Genomic DNA, 14,901 nt, shown 5'->3' on the forward strand with positions numbered 1-14,901 from the left:
TAATGTTTTAACGTGTTTGCTAACATGAATAAGCATAATGCTAGCATGTTTTTTAACACACTGCTAGCATGAATTAGCATGTCTTAACATGTTTCTAGCATATTTTAACACATTGTTAACATGCATTACCACTTTGCTAGCATGTTTTAGCATTGTTAGCATTAATTAGCATGTTTCTATCTTGTTTTAGCACATTGCTAGCATGAATTAGCATGTTTTAACATGTTTCTTCCTTGTTTTAGCTCATTGCTAGCATGAATTAGCATGTTTTAACACATTGCTATGTTTTAGCATTTTGCTTGCATGATTAATGTTTCTAATGTTTTAACATGTTGCTAACATGAATAAGCATAATGCTTGCATGTTTTTTAACACACTGCTAGAATGAATTAGCATGTTTTAACATGTTTCTAGCATATTTTAACACATTGTTAACATGCATTACCACTTTTCTATCATGTTTTAGCATTGCTAGCATGAATTAGCATGTTTTAACATGTTTCTACCTTGTTTTAGCACATTGCTAGCATGAATTAGCATGTTTTAACATGTTTCTAGCATGTTTTAACACATTGCTATAATGTTTTAGCATTTTGCTTGCATGATTAATGTTTCTAATGTTTTAACATGTTGCTAACATGAATAAGCATAATGCTAGCATGTTTTAGCTTTAACACATTGCTAGCATGCATTAGCATGTTTAACATGTTTCTAGCATATTTTAACACATTGCTAGCACAAATGTTTTATTGTGTTGTTAACATGAATCAACATCTTGATAATATGTTTTTAATTTTGTTTGGTTTTTTAAATTTAAATTTTAGAGGAAGAATATTAAATAGCACAACAGTCTGTTGGCTTTCTCAAGCCAATGTAATAAACGTCACCTTTAACACTACTTTTTTATAGTAAATACCCCAAGGTGAACTTTAATTTAGAGATGATTATTGCAAAATTATCTTTGCAATAAAGATTGCACTATATTACCACCAGTTTAAATTAAACATGAAGCCCTTTTCAGATATGTCAGTGCAGGAGTGAGAGTGTAGAAGAGCATTAGCATGGCAAAATACAAACATGTCATTTATTTAATGTTTTGCATAGATCATAGCAGATTCAATAAAAGTATTCTAATGTGTACTATTACTGTAACATCCCTTTATGGTAAGATATCATAAAAACAAAGCAGTGATATGAGAACATGGTCTAATTTGCCAAAACTCATTTCTATCACAAAGAACATAATCACACATTCAAAACAGGTCTGTAAATTTGGTCTTATCATGGCTTCCAGCAGCTGGTGCTCGGGGACAGTGTCACACAGTCACCATTATGTCACTGAGGTCCTTGCGTTTGAGGTCAGGCACTCTGGCGTCAGACGCAGGATAGCCAACAGGAAGCAAAATTAGAAGCTTCTCATTGGTTGGTCGCTGGAGGAGGGACCTGAGCTGTGGACCGCAGTTCAGAGGAGTGGTCGTCACGGTAACCAGCCCAACATTCTAACAGAACCAAACGTAAACAACGAGTGAACAATGGAATATTACATGTCATTCGAATTCAAAGATCCACAAATGTTTCTGAGTCTCACCTGCAGGGCGGCCAGTAGAATCCCACAGGAAATCGACACACTGATTTCATTGTAATAGTGAGTCTTTTTCTTGCCATTGGGCAGAACTCCATATGTCTGCTTGAACACTAGAATCAGATACGGAGCCACGTCCAAATACTCCTTCACCCAGTTTGTCCTGTGAGAGAGAGGTTTACTTGTTTGTAAATGTGATCTTTAGTGTTATTTAGTGAATTCTAAAGTCATATTAAATCTTGAGATAAAATTATAGTACAGAACTAGTATAATAGAAACTGACCACAAGGGGGCTCCAGTATCATAGCTACAGGAGTTTATTAAAACATTGTGTAATAATTATAATTATGATAAAATATATTACATATATTTATCTGTAAAAATCCCAATCATATTTATAATACTACACACTGTAATATAATAATAATGTTATATTATATTACAGTGCATACTATTATAAATATTATCACTTCTATAGCATCACAACAAAAACATTAATAATAATAATAATTAATATTATTATTAGTATTATATTACAGAGTGTAGCATTATAACAAAATATGAATTAAAAATATGAAATATTATAGTACTATTGTCACGGTAAACACGAAGACAAAAGGTAGATCCAAGTGCAGCAAAAGGTGTTTATTAAGGGCAAATCCAAAAGGCGTAATCCAGGGTACAGGCAAAGGTCATAAACCATAAACAGCGTCCAATAATAAAACACGAAACAAGAAAACTATAAACCAAAACGGGAGAACATGAAAACCAGGGATCAGACACGAGGGTGATATCAAACAACGAACCAACACCAAAGACAGACACAACTCAGTATAAATAGACAGACACTAATAACATAATACAATCCAGCTGGGTGCAATGAAGTGATGACGAGTCCAGGCAGTGTGTTATGGGATATGTAGTGCATGTAATGGGTGGAAATAAGAGTCCGGGATGGAGTGCCCTCTAGTGGCCGATAGGGCACTCTCACTGGTGATCATGACAACTATATTTATTATTATTTCTAATAACTATTGTTATTATATTGTAGTATTACAACAATAACAAAAAATAACAATAATTCTTATAAAAATGATTAAATCTCTGTGTATAGTATTACAATAATAATAACAACATATTTAATTATTATTATTATTATTATTATCATTATATAACAGTGTACAGTATTATAAAATAATACTTGAATTATTATAGTATGATAAATATTATTATTTTTAATTAATATTGTTATAATATTACTGTATACAGTATTACAACTATTAAGATAATAATAATAATTCTTATAAATATTATTAAACCTCTGTTTATAGTATAATAACATATTTAATTATTATTATTATATTACATGGAATCACATAAATATTATTTAAATTTGAACATAATAGTATTATATTAAATATATAGAAAATATTTATTGTAAATATAATTTCTTATAAATAGAAAAAAGAAGAAAAAAGTAACCACAAGGGGGCACTAATATCATAGCTAAATGAGATTATCAACATATTATTTTATTATTATTACTATTATGTGTCTGTAATTGTTATATTAAATTATAATACATAATAGCATAGTACATTAATAATAAAACTAATAAACATTAAGCATAAAACTATATGTTAATAATTTATTTTTGAAGCCTCTTGTCTGTTTGAAACACACCTCAGTCTCTTCAGGTCATGGACCCACTTGTCTCCCATCCTCTGCTTGTAGTTGATCTCCTCTTCTTCCTCAATGATCTCTCTGATCTTGTGTTTGACATCAGCATCAGACACCACCACAAACGTCCAGGGCTCAGTGTGAGCTCCACTGGGTGCAGTGCCTTACACACACACACACACACACACACACACACACACACACACACACACACACACACACACACACACACACACACACACACACACAACATAGAGTGAGTGAATGAATGATGGAAACAAATGGTTTGTTGATACCTCTGCCAAAACAGACAAGAAACTAGTCAAATTTAACCCATGGCATCATGGCGATTGCATTACCTGCAGTGCGTATGACATTGTCGATCACTTCTTTCGGTACCGGTTCTGGGCTGATGAAACGGACAGACCGTCTCAGATTCATGAGCGAGTAAAACTTCTCTGAGCGTTCCAGCATCTCGGCAGCAGAGTACTGAGCCGGAGTGTACGGGATATGGGGCAAGTTTTCTTCCTCTGCTGTGTCAGCCCAATCATCATCATCCTCTGTGCAAAGACAAAAGATTTAGTCAATAAAAAGAAACACAAATTCACATCATGGCAGTCTCATGTCTTTAATTCTCTGTCTTTTGTTTTGAAACTGGCATATATGCCATTATGAAAAAGAAAATATTGGGTAACACTTTAGTTTGGGGACCAATTCTCACTATTAACTAGTTGATTATTAGCTTGCATATTACTAGCATATTTGCTGTTTATTAGTACTATTAGTAAAGCACATATTAATGCCTTATTCTGCATGACCATATTCTACCTCCCTTAAAGGATTAGTTAACTTCAGCATTAAAATTTCCTGATAATGTACTCACGCCCATGTCATCCAAGATGTTTATGTCTTTCTTTCTTCAGTCGAAAAGAAATTAAGGATTGATTCCAGGATTTTTCTCCATATAGTGGACTTCACTGGGGACCAACAGGTTGAAGGTTCAAATGTTAGTTTCAGTGCAGCTTCAAAGAGCTCTACATGATCCCAGACGAGGAATAAGAGTCTTATCTAGTGAAACGATAAAATAAAAATATAAAAATGTATATACTTCTTAAACACAAATGCTCTTCTTGCACTGTTCTGCAATGTGCCACGCATTACGTAATCATGTTGGAAAGGTCACGCGGAAGTACCGATCCAGTGTCTACAAAGCGAACGTGCAAAGACGAAGTTTAAAAAAAGGTAAAACATCGATGTCAGACGATTTTGAAGTTGGAGGAGAAAATGAGGTTGAGTTTTTACATTTTTATGCCTACGTCACACGTGACCTTTCCAACGTAATTACGTAATGCGTGGCACATCACAGAGCAGTGCAAGACGAGCATTTGTGGTTAAAAAGTATAACATTTTTATTTATTTTTTTAGAAAGTGACCAATCGTTTCACTAGATAAGACTCTTATTCCTCATCTGGGATCATGTAGAGCTCTTTGAGGCTGCACTGAAACTGACATTTGGACCTTCAACCCGTTGAACCCCAGTGAAGTATGGAGAACAATCCTGGAATGTTTTCCTCACAAACCTTAATATCTTTTCGACTGAAGAAAGAAGGACTTAAACATCTTGTGATGTTCCTGAATTATCAGGAAAAATTAATTCTGGAGTGAACTAATCCTTTAATCCTACCCAATGCCTAAACTTAACCACTACAACAACCACTCCCTTACAAATTTTCATTAGTGAGGCTAAAGTGTGGCCACATATTGCATATAAACAGTGCACTTTAACATTAAAGCACAAGAGACATTTTGAAAATGGCGTGTAATCAAGCATGTTGCAACATCTTTTTTTGGACTTGAACCTTTGCATTCGGTTCCAAACTCTGTCCTAGCATTGGGTTTTGAGGTCTCAAACTTTGAGATCACTTCAGAAGTTCTGCATCATTGCTCTCGACTTCCCTCTTCAAAGGCATCTTCACATAAAAGCCATGTTTGCTTTCCACTCTTGTCTCTAACCATCCAGACTGCTTCAAGTACTTCCAATATTCCTCTATGCAGTAATCATGTGCTTTAGTGTTTAAATATGGGTGTACTTTCTTATATGGTCTATTTATTTATATTCATGATGGGTCTTGCAAATGTTCGGGGGCATGGCCAGTATAATTAAATTATTATTATGTAATGCCTAAATATCTATACATTAATTTAAATTGGAAAATATGTAATACACATAAACTGTATTATGATTCTGATACACTATACTAATGCTAATGTAAAAAAAACTATTTATGTGCTACTTTATTTATTTGTTTAAATGTTTACATCATATATTATTATTATTATTATTATAAGTATTAGAGCTTTTGTAAACTGGACAATGGGTGTAAAACTAAGAGATAAGGTCAAGTTCCTGTCACTTACTACTTTATTATTACTGAATGTAGTGTGATGGGCTGTACAGTACAGTACCGTTGTGTTTCCTGCTGATTTCTGTGTCGTCCTGCAGATCCTCGTCCACCCATGGTCTGGCTGTCTCACCTGAACGCTTCTGCTTTGATCTGGTCTCTCTCCTCTGGGAGTTTTTGAAGAGAAACCCGATAATCACGCACAAAACCGCCAGGAACACCGGAGTAAGTGTCGAAAACACCGCCATGATGAACGAACGAGTCAGTCTTGAGGAGTTTCACTAAAGTTCAGGGGAGGGGAGGGACTCACTTTCTCCTGTTAATATTCAAACAGCTCCAAGATAACATAATACCGCAGTTCTCTCTACTATAAATATGCAAGTCTCGTTATAACATCCATATAATAAATGTTATATAAATAAATTATTATAATAGTAATAATTTAACATATACATAACATATAAATTATTTAATAGTATAATAATAAGCAATGCGTTGATATTATTAACAATAAAAATGCAATTAAGTGACTGCCTGTTACATCGATTCGTCAGTAGGTGGCGAAGAGAGACCGTCTATGAATGAGTCATGGAATCATTTACTTAAAGGATTCGTTCAAAACCGCTGATTCAGTCAGGAACGAACAAGTGACGTCTTTATGAATGAATCGTTGAATCATTCACTCAAACGATTTGTTTGATTCAAACACGTTTATTCAGTCAGGAACGAATCACCACCTGTCTTGAAGTGATAATACATTACGCGTGACGGTCGAGTCTGCTGTGACATCTTTTGGAAATATTTTCGTTGGTCGAACAAAGCGGACGAAGTAACGGGCAAAACTGTGTCTAAAATGTAGGCCTATTTAAAGGTAACTTACACTATGTAACTTCATTTGTTCAAAATGTATATAATTATGGAGTACATCATGAATCCATCTTCCAAAACCGTGTTTTTGTCTTATTCTGAATTACTACGCCTAAAATAATAAGTGTTTATTTTCGGACTATTTTAGATGCGGAGTATCCCGGCGTGAACAGAGAGAAGTAGTTCTGGCTACTAGACGCATGCAGGTTTGTTTATTAAAGGGTTAGTTCACCCAAAATATGAAAATAATGTAATTTATTACTCACTCATGTCGTTCTACAGCCGTAAAGACCTTCGTTCATCTTCGGAACACAAATTAATATATTTTTGATTGGACGAGTGAGGCCTGCCAGTAATGTTACTGAATCTCTCAAGATCCATAAAGGTACTAAAAACATAATTGAAACAGTTCATGTGAGTTCAGTGGGTTAATATTAATATTATAAAGCGACAAGAATACATTGTGTGCGCCAAAAAAACTAAATAACGACTTTTCAACGATATCTTGATGGCCGATTGCAAAACACTGCTTCAGAGCTTTACGAATCGAATCAGTGAATCGGAGCGCCAAAGTCACGTGATTTCAGCAGTGTAGCCGTTTGATAGAAGATCCGAATCACTGATTCGAAACAAAAGATTCATAAAGCTCAGAAACTTCATGAAGCAGTGTTTTGAAATCGGCCCATATAGATATCGATTAACCGCTAGACTAGAGCGTCAAAAGTTAAATAGTGTACCTTTAATATAAATTTATTTATTGAACTGTTATATAAAAGCAATACGACGCAAAATTGTGAGTTTTTTTATATCAGCACAGATCAGTACTCTTGTTTGATACTGCTTAAATATATAAATATAGCTAAATCTATCTAGGATAGATTAAACAAATATTAAAATATAATATTCATTTATTTATAATGAAATATTATTAATATTACTTATGTAGCCTTGAATTATTATTATTTTGTTGTTGCTGCTGCTGCTGTTATTATTATCTCTATGTTTATGAGTGTGTGTCTCTGTGTGAAAAAAGAAAAAGAAATTTGGAGGGAAAAAACAAAAAGGCTTATTGGCGGCACTGCTGTCTCATTTAAATCCTCTTTAAACATTCTCAGCATCAACATTAACAAACAAATATGTTTTTCTTATGAATGCATATTTCCCAGGAAAGTCATGAATATTGTGGCTAAACAACATGCTGTAAAGCAAATCACACACAGACAGAATTATTAGATGTTTCAGTGCATATTTCATTTTTAGTACATGCTACACAGCAGCTATTTTTCAGCAGAAACAAACAAGCAAAATATCCAAGCCACGGCACTGCTGACATGAAATTTATTAATTTAATTGAAAATCTTTCTCCCTCACCATGATATTATAATATATTCACATTTGAATGATGAGCTCCAAGTTAATTTAATGATATCAATCATAATATCAGATTAAAAATAAATAACACAAGTCAAAGGTTGGTTTTCTTCATATTACAAAATGAAAATGATGTCATTACTGCACTATTGCCATGGTGACTACAGTTTCCCTTTAGGGACAAAAGAAAACTTCTGTTTTGATTTAGCAATTAGTGATATGAAGGCTTACGTATGATTTAATTTTTGCATACATCATTGATGGTAATTTAAAGGGCATACAAAGGTCCTTTTGTAGATGTTGTTCTGTTGTTGTTTTCATTATGGAAATCACCTCATTTGCGTCACTGTAAAGTGTTTTCCTCACAGACGAGAAATAATCAAAACAGATGGCAAAATGCCCTGCCTTGACTTTGTCTGGAATAGTATTCTTCCTACACACACACACACACACACACACACACACACACACACACACACACACACACACACACACACACACACACACACACACACACACAAAGGCACTTGTTTACTTGTGTGTTTTTAAGAGCTGTTAATCTTCTTTACAGTAGCATCTGTGAGTACACTAACCCTGGACAGCATAGCCGACCTATATAAACAGATCAGTGCCCATTAAACCACAATCAGATATGATAACATATGTGTTATTCTCAGGAAACAGTGCTATTTGTTTCCCAGTGACTTAATTAAAATTATTTGATAAATTGAAGCCTTTTAGTGCGAATACAAGATCAATTTTAAAGGGGACCTATAATGCCCTTTTCACAAGATGTAATATGTCTCTGGTGTCCCCAGAATGAGTCTGTGAAGTTTCAGCTCAAAATCCCCCACAGATAATTTATTATAGATTGTCAAATTTGCCCCAATTTGGGTGTGAATAAAAACATGCCGTTTTTGTGTGTGTCCCTTTAAATGCAAATGAGCTGCTGCTCCCGGCCCCCTTTCCAGAAGAGGGCGGAGCTTTAACAGCTCAACAATAACAAAGTTGGAGAATCTCACGCAGACAAAATGAGGATCGTCAGTAACGGTGTTCAGCCTTACATTGTTCAAACCGGAGTTTGTTTACCCTTTGTTGCGTGTTCTCGGGGGCGGGGTTTATATACATTTTGGGGTTAGTGATGTCACCAACCCGGGAAGAAGCTCATTGAAGTCTCTGCCAGCTGTTTGTTGTAATCCTTAAAAAGCGATGTCTGTAAAAGAAAATCTCCCTTTGCATTGAACTTTGAGCATTGTAACTTTGCAGATGTTGTTTATACTCAAACAGCAACATTACACACTAAATAAAGTTAAAAAAGTGAAATCATGATCAAACACCCCTTTTGAAATAAAGATCTGAAATATACAACTTTTGAAATACAATCAATCTTTATGCAAAGCACAATGAGAAGTCAAAACATGTTGTTAGTTTGAATGTTTACTGATTCAGTCCTGAACACAGTCATGCTGTGATGCTGTTTAGAAGATCTCAGAAACGCATTTGTGATAATTACATTTCAGTGTGAGGATAACAAGCGTGTCTAACTCTCAGTCCTGTTTGAAAGGGGAGACGAATTTCTGCCCAGTCAAATTTTAGCATCACACGTCCATATCACAACCATTTCATGCTTTCCGATCTCAGTATCACTCTAGCAGAGGAATTTGCAACCTGATTGAAGCCAATAAGAAAGAAAGAGTGGTGAAGAACACCCTTTTCATATTATAAATGTCTTGAAATATTTTAAATGATCAGTGAAATGCAAGAAACCTTCTTAATGCACTCTCTGTTGTCCATGAAATATATTAACATTCTCTGGCATGAACTTCTTTGCAAGTTAAAAGTCAGAGTTGAATTGCAGCTATTCAATGTGGCTTTGCTAATTGATCTATATGACTGTTATGGCTAAATACAGTGTTCATTTTTATCACCTAAAGTTGATTCAAGGTACTTTTCAGTGCCAGTTTAGAGTCGTGTTATTGTGCTGCTGATAATTTGCCAAGTCCATTGGACTATAGAGAGAATTCCTGGAGCTCAACCGGTGGAGACCACGGGTTCAATTTAAAGTTTCTTCATTTATGTGTACTTTTGACCCATGGACTATTAGAATATAAAATACATACAAAATACTCTCTTCACATCATTTATCTGTTAACAATTTCAAACAGTGGACATATAGTGCATGATCGCAAGAGAATTCTGTCTTTTTTGTCACATTTTCTGTTTCCACCATGTGTTTTGCTTTATAGATTTCTATGGTGAAAATTATATTTTAAAACTTATTTTAAATATTTTTATTCTTATATACACATAATTAGGTAATATTTTCACACTTTTTGCATACTTCAACAAAAATGCTATTTGATTTGAAATGACAAACAATACAAATATTCTAGACTACTCTTCACTTTTAGTAACACTGTGAATAAGATCTATATCATATATATATATATATATACAGGGAGTGCAGAATTATTAGGCAAGTTGATTTTCTGATCATATTTTTTTTCCAAGCACATTTTACCAATTCCAATCCACATCAATCTTAATAACTACTATTAATATTGTTTTTAATCATTTATAAGTGATATATAATTGTTCATGAAGGCTTGAAATGAAGAATGCCCTATATTCAGGTGTGCAGAATTATTAGGCAGGTTTTCTTTTACAGATAAAATGAGCCAAAAAAGAGATTTAACTCAGACATAAAAGTCAAAAATTATTAAATACTCATGAGAAGGACGCAATACTAATGTAATACTAGAAATTGCAAAGTTAAAGCATGACCATTGGACAGTGAAATGCTCATTGGGTAAAGTACATGAAGACTGGGTTTTTATAGGCCTTATAGACAGACAGCTTGAGAGTGACTCCTGAAGGACCAGCACCACATCCTCTTGTACCACTGTTTGAAGAATTTATCTTCCAGAATCTGGAAGGCCTATAAAAACCCAGTCTTCATGTACTTTATAACACTTCAGCTTGTGATTCTTATTAAGAGCAGGTCATTTTTTAGGATTCTTCACCTAACCTAAGTCTCTGAGATCCTGACACCTCACACTTCTGAAGACTCCAGGTAGGTTTCAGTACTGGGAAATGGTGGCGCTGGAGACTAAAGGGTTCCTGATGGTTTCACACTTAATTCTTCACCTTAATTCTTAATTATTTTGCAGTTAACGTGTCTTTTCTTCTCCAGCTGTTTTTGTATGACCCAGCTGACCCAATGAGCATTTCACTGTCCAATGGTCATGCTTTAACTTTGCAATTTCTAGTATTACATTAGTATTGCGTCCTTCTCATGAGTATTTAATAATTTTTGACTTTTCAGTCTGAGTTAAATCTCTTTTTTGGCTCATTTTATCTGTAAAAGAAACCCTGCCTAATAATTATGCACACCTGAATATAGGGCATTCTTCATTTCCAGCCTTCATGAACAATTATATATCACTTATAAACGATTAAAAACAATATTAATAGTAGTTATTAAGATTGATGTGGATTGGAATTGGTAAAATGTGCTTGGAAAAAAAATATGATCAGAAAATCAACTTGCCTAATAATTCTGCACTCCCTGTATATATATGAAACCAAAATCGATGTAGATCTTTTTCACAGAATCATATATATTATCGTAGTTTAATATTGAAAGTCTGGGTTTGGGACAAGGGTAAAATGATAAAATCTATAGCCTAGATAAGAGGCATTTGAAATGTTGCAAAAATAATATGAACTTGATATTACAGGAAAAAACTGAAATCATAGTTTTAATAAAAATCTTGGTTATGTGAACGTTAAGGGAACATTCCATTTTTCCATTCTGCAAACATTTTGGGAATGTTACTTTTAAAGGTTCTCCGAAAATTCTGAAACATTTAATAACATTTAAAAAATGTTAAATTAACATAATTTCAGAAAAAAACTGAAATTGAACGTTTTGAGAACATTATTAAAGACCAGATAACTTTGAACAAACATTTTTTTTTTTACATCTCTGGAAGAACAGTTCTGAAAACATTCCCTTTTAGCTGGAATAGTATAGTGGAACAGAAGAATTTTATCATAGTGGTAGTCTAATAATAGTAGCAGTAGTACATGTGAACTGAAGGCTGCTGTAATGGCTATAAAGTGAATGGAGTCTGCAGCAGTGGCTCTGATAGCACTAGAGGTATTCCAGTACTTACATGTCTCTAGAGACAGACTGTGTTTACTGGAGTGAAATAAACCAATTACAGTACACTCACACCATACACACGCAGGCCGTCACGGTCACGTGACAGCAGTGTGATTGAATGTGTGTTCCTGAAGAGCTTTCAGACCCAGGGTTTCTCCACAGATCTGGGTCAGTGCTGGGCAAGTCAAACATTAACTAATAAAAACACAAATCTGCCTCTGCTGTTCAAAATCTATTGGCCACTGCGAGTAAGATTTTCTTCAAAAATAAAACATGATTAGAGTTTGCGGTAAATGGTCACACGTTATCTATTGCTTTTTTTTTTTTTAACTAAATTCAATGTAAATGAGAATGTGTCTTGCTCAGATCCATAAACACTGTGATTCTTGTTTTATGGTTTCTTTAGATAAGATGGTGGGTGAAGATTTATAGAGCTACTGTTCTTTTGATTATACCAGAATACACCAGTTTCTCAAATGGAAGATTCTTAGCAAATAAGTAGTTTGAGTTGTTGGGTCCTCTTCATGAAACTATGGTGTCCGAGAGAGCTCAACACGCTGCAACTGAAGAAAACTCAAGCAAATAGAAAAAATACCAGCAAATTAAGAAAACATCTTCAGTTTCACAACACATGTGCTTCAAATAATCACAATGCAACCGATTACAGAAACACGGTGCAAATACTGACAACGCACATACAATCAGAATGTTAAAATAAACAAAAAACTCACCTTTCAGGTCATCGACAGCACCACTGACGAGTAAACCTTAAACAATAAGCATATCCCAGCCAAGTTCGTCACTTGTTGGGGTCCCCTTGAAACATTTCTGTTGTGGTCTGTGCTATTTGTAGCTCATTTCTGTATTTGATTACTGTGGCGAGGGGGGCGTGGTTTAGCGGGGTCTGCGGCAGGAGGGAGTGTCTGGGGATGTGCGGTGATTGAACGGGTTGAATGTAAATCACGAACACCTGTTTCTCGTTCCAGTAACTGGCGTGGAGACAGGATAAAATGCCAGGAGAAGCAGGAGCGTGGGAGAGAGAGAGGGACTGCTGACAGTCGGACTAAGTGAGCTGTGCTCGTGTCGTGGAGGGAAGCCCGTCCTTGGATGTGGAATTATTGAGTGTGCGTTGCACCGTCTTTTTGTTTACGTGTTGGATATTTTTCTCTGGTGAGAATAAAGACTGTCAGCAGCCCTAAAGCCGATTCCTGTCCTCTTCCTTCCCATTACACAAAGAACCTTCGTTACACTGGTGCCGAAACCCGGGAAGGAAGACGGAAGCCGCCGCCATGCAGGCATCCCCCGCCGCTGGAAAGCCGTTTGCGGACATCATTGCATCCCTCGCGGTCCTGCATCAAGAACAACATCGGGCCCTGCTGGATCTTCGGAGTGACCAGGAACGCCGCTTCGAGGCGATCATCCAGGGCCAGCAGGAGGACCGCGAGAGGTTCCGGAGCTGGATAGACCGGGAGGTTCCCACGGCGACCAGCGCGGCAGCTGCTGGCCCCTTCCAGCTGCCACTGCAGAAGATGGGCCCGCAAGATGACCCGGAGGCCTTCCTGGACCTGTTCGAAAAGGCTGCTGAGGTCTCAGGTTGGCCCCGGGACCAGTGGCCCATGCGGCTCGTCCCGCTGCTCTCGGGCGAGTCGCAGGTGGCAGCACAGCAGCTGCCCATCCAGAACCTCCTGGTCTTCAACGACCTCAAGAGGGCCATCCTGCAGCGGGTCGGCCGCTCCCCCGAGCAGCACCGTCAGCGCTTCCGGTCTCTGGAGCTGGGGGAGGCGGGCCGACCCTTCGTGTTGGCCCAACAGCTCCGGGACTCGTGCCGCAAATGGCTGATGGCCGACGGAGGCGACGCGGAGCAAATGATCGATCGCGTGGTGCTGGAACAGTTCACCACTCGGCTCCCAAAGAAGACCGCCGAGTGGGTCCAGTGCCACCGGCCCACGTCGCTGGATTCGGCCATCCAATTGGCGGAGGACCACTTGGTGGCGTGCCCAGGGGTCGGCGAATCCCTGCCATCTGTCTCTCTCTCTCCCTCTCTTCTTCCCCTCTCTCTCTCTAAACCTGTCCCTCTACCTAGGTCCCGTCCGCCCGGCCCGCCTCGTGTTCCGCCCCGAGGGCGGGGTGGAACGGATTCTCGGCAGTTCGTGGCGCCAAGAGCCCCGCCCAGGGGGGCGGGACTGGCCACCGCCGGGCTGGACCCCGCGCCTGCTTCTCCCCTCTCTCCACGCCAATCATTCGGCCCGTTCTCCGCCACTGGAACGGCGGGCAGGTCTGGGCTGGCCTGTTTGCGTTGCGGGGACCCGGATCACTTCATAGACCGGTGTCCAGTGATGGAGGTGGGGACATTGATCCGGGTCCCGGACGACCTGCAGGTCGCCCCCGGTCAGGCTGGTCAGTACCAGATACCAGTGAGTATCAAGGTTGGTACATATCAGGCTTTGGTGGACTCGGGTTGTAACCAAACCTCCGTGCATCAAAGCCTGATTTCATCCGGGGCATTGGATACAGGCCGCGTGGTTAAAGTACGGTGTGTGCACGGGGATATCGCGAGTTATCCGTTGGTGTCAGTCGGGATTCTATTTAGGGGTCAAAAGCATAGTGTGGAGGTGGCAGTTAATCCGCACCTCCGGCACCCGTTAATTTTGGGGACGAATTGGCCCGCATTTAATAAATTATTGGGGCATTTATGCTCGGGTGCCTCTTGGAGTAAGTGTACGCGGGGAAGGGAAGTGCGAGTGCAGGCGGGGGAGACTGACCGGGGACCAGTGGTGACTGCCTCAGGGGAACCGAGCGGGATCGGGAGACTGATTCTCTCGGACCGTGAT

At 37.8% G+C, this 14,901-nt stretch overlaps 1 protein-coding gene across 1 annotated transcript; it reads right to left on the minus strand.

Annotated features, from left to right (window-relative positions):
* Positions 1-542: 542 nt before the first annotated feature.
* iyd (iodotyrosine deiodinase) lies at positions 543-5,913 on the minus strand. The gene is made up of 5 exons (XM_067371523.1): positions 5,729-5,913; positions 3,622-3,822; positions 3,266-3,425; positions 1,589-1,745; positions 543-1,499 (listed from the first exon to the last, which is right to left on the minus strand). Exons 1-5 carry the CDS (start codon positions 5,910-5,912, stop codon positions 1,317-1,319), a joined length of 885 nt encoding a protein of 294 aa, XP_067227624.1. The 5' UTR covers position 5,913; the 3' UTR covers positions 543-1,316.
* Positions 5,914-14,901: the final 8,988 nt, after the last annotated feature.

The sequence above is a fragment of the Chanodichthys erythropterus genome, chromosome 20 (genome assembly GCF_024489055.1).
Source record: "Chanodichthys erythropterus isolate Z2021 chromosome 20, ASM2448905v1, whole genome shotgun sequence".
Taxonomy (NCBI): domain Eukaryota; kingdom Metazoa; phylum Chordata; class Actinopteri; order Cypriniformes; family Xenocyprididae; genus Chanodichthys; species Chanodichthys erythropterus.

What these genes read in the sequence shown, in the direction of transcription:
- iyd (XM_067371523.1), bottom strand. Translation starts at nt 5,912, where the DNA reads ATGGCGGTGTTTTCGACACTTACTCCGGTGTTCCTGGCGGTTTTGTGC. An exon ending in AATCAGCAGGAAACACAACG is followed by an intron (nt 3,823 to 5,728) that starts GTACTGTACTGT and finishes GTCTTTGCACAG; the next exon opens with AGGATGATGATGATTGGGCT. An exon ending in CATGACCTGAAGAGACTGAG is followed by an intron (nt 1,746 to 3,265) that starts GTGTGTTTCAAA and finishes TCTCTCTCACAG; the next exon opens with GACAAACTGGGTGAAGGAGT.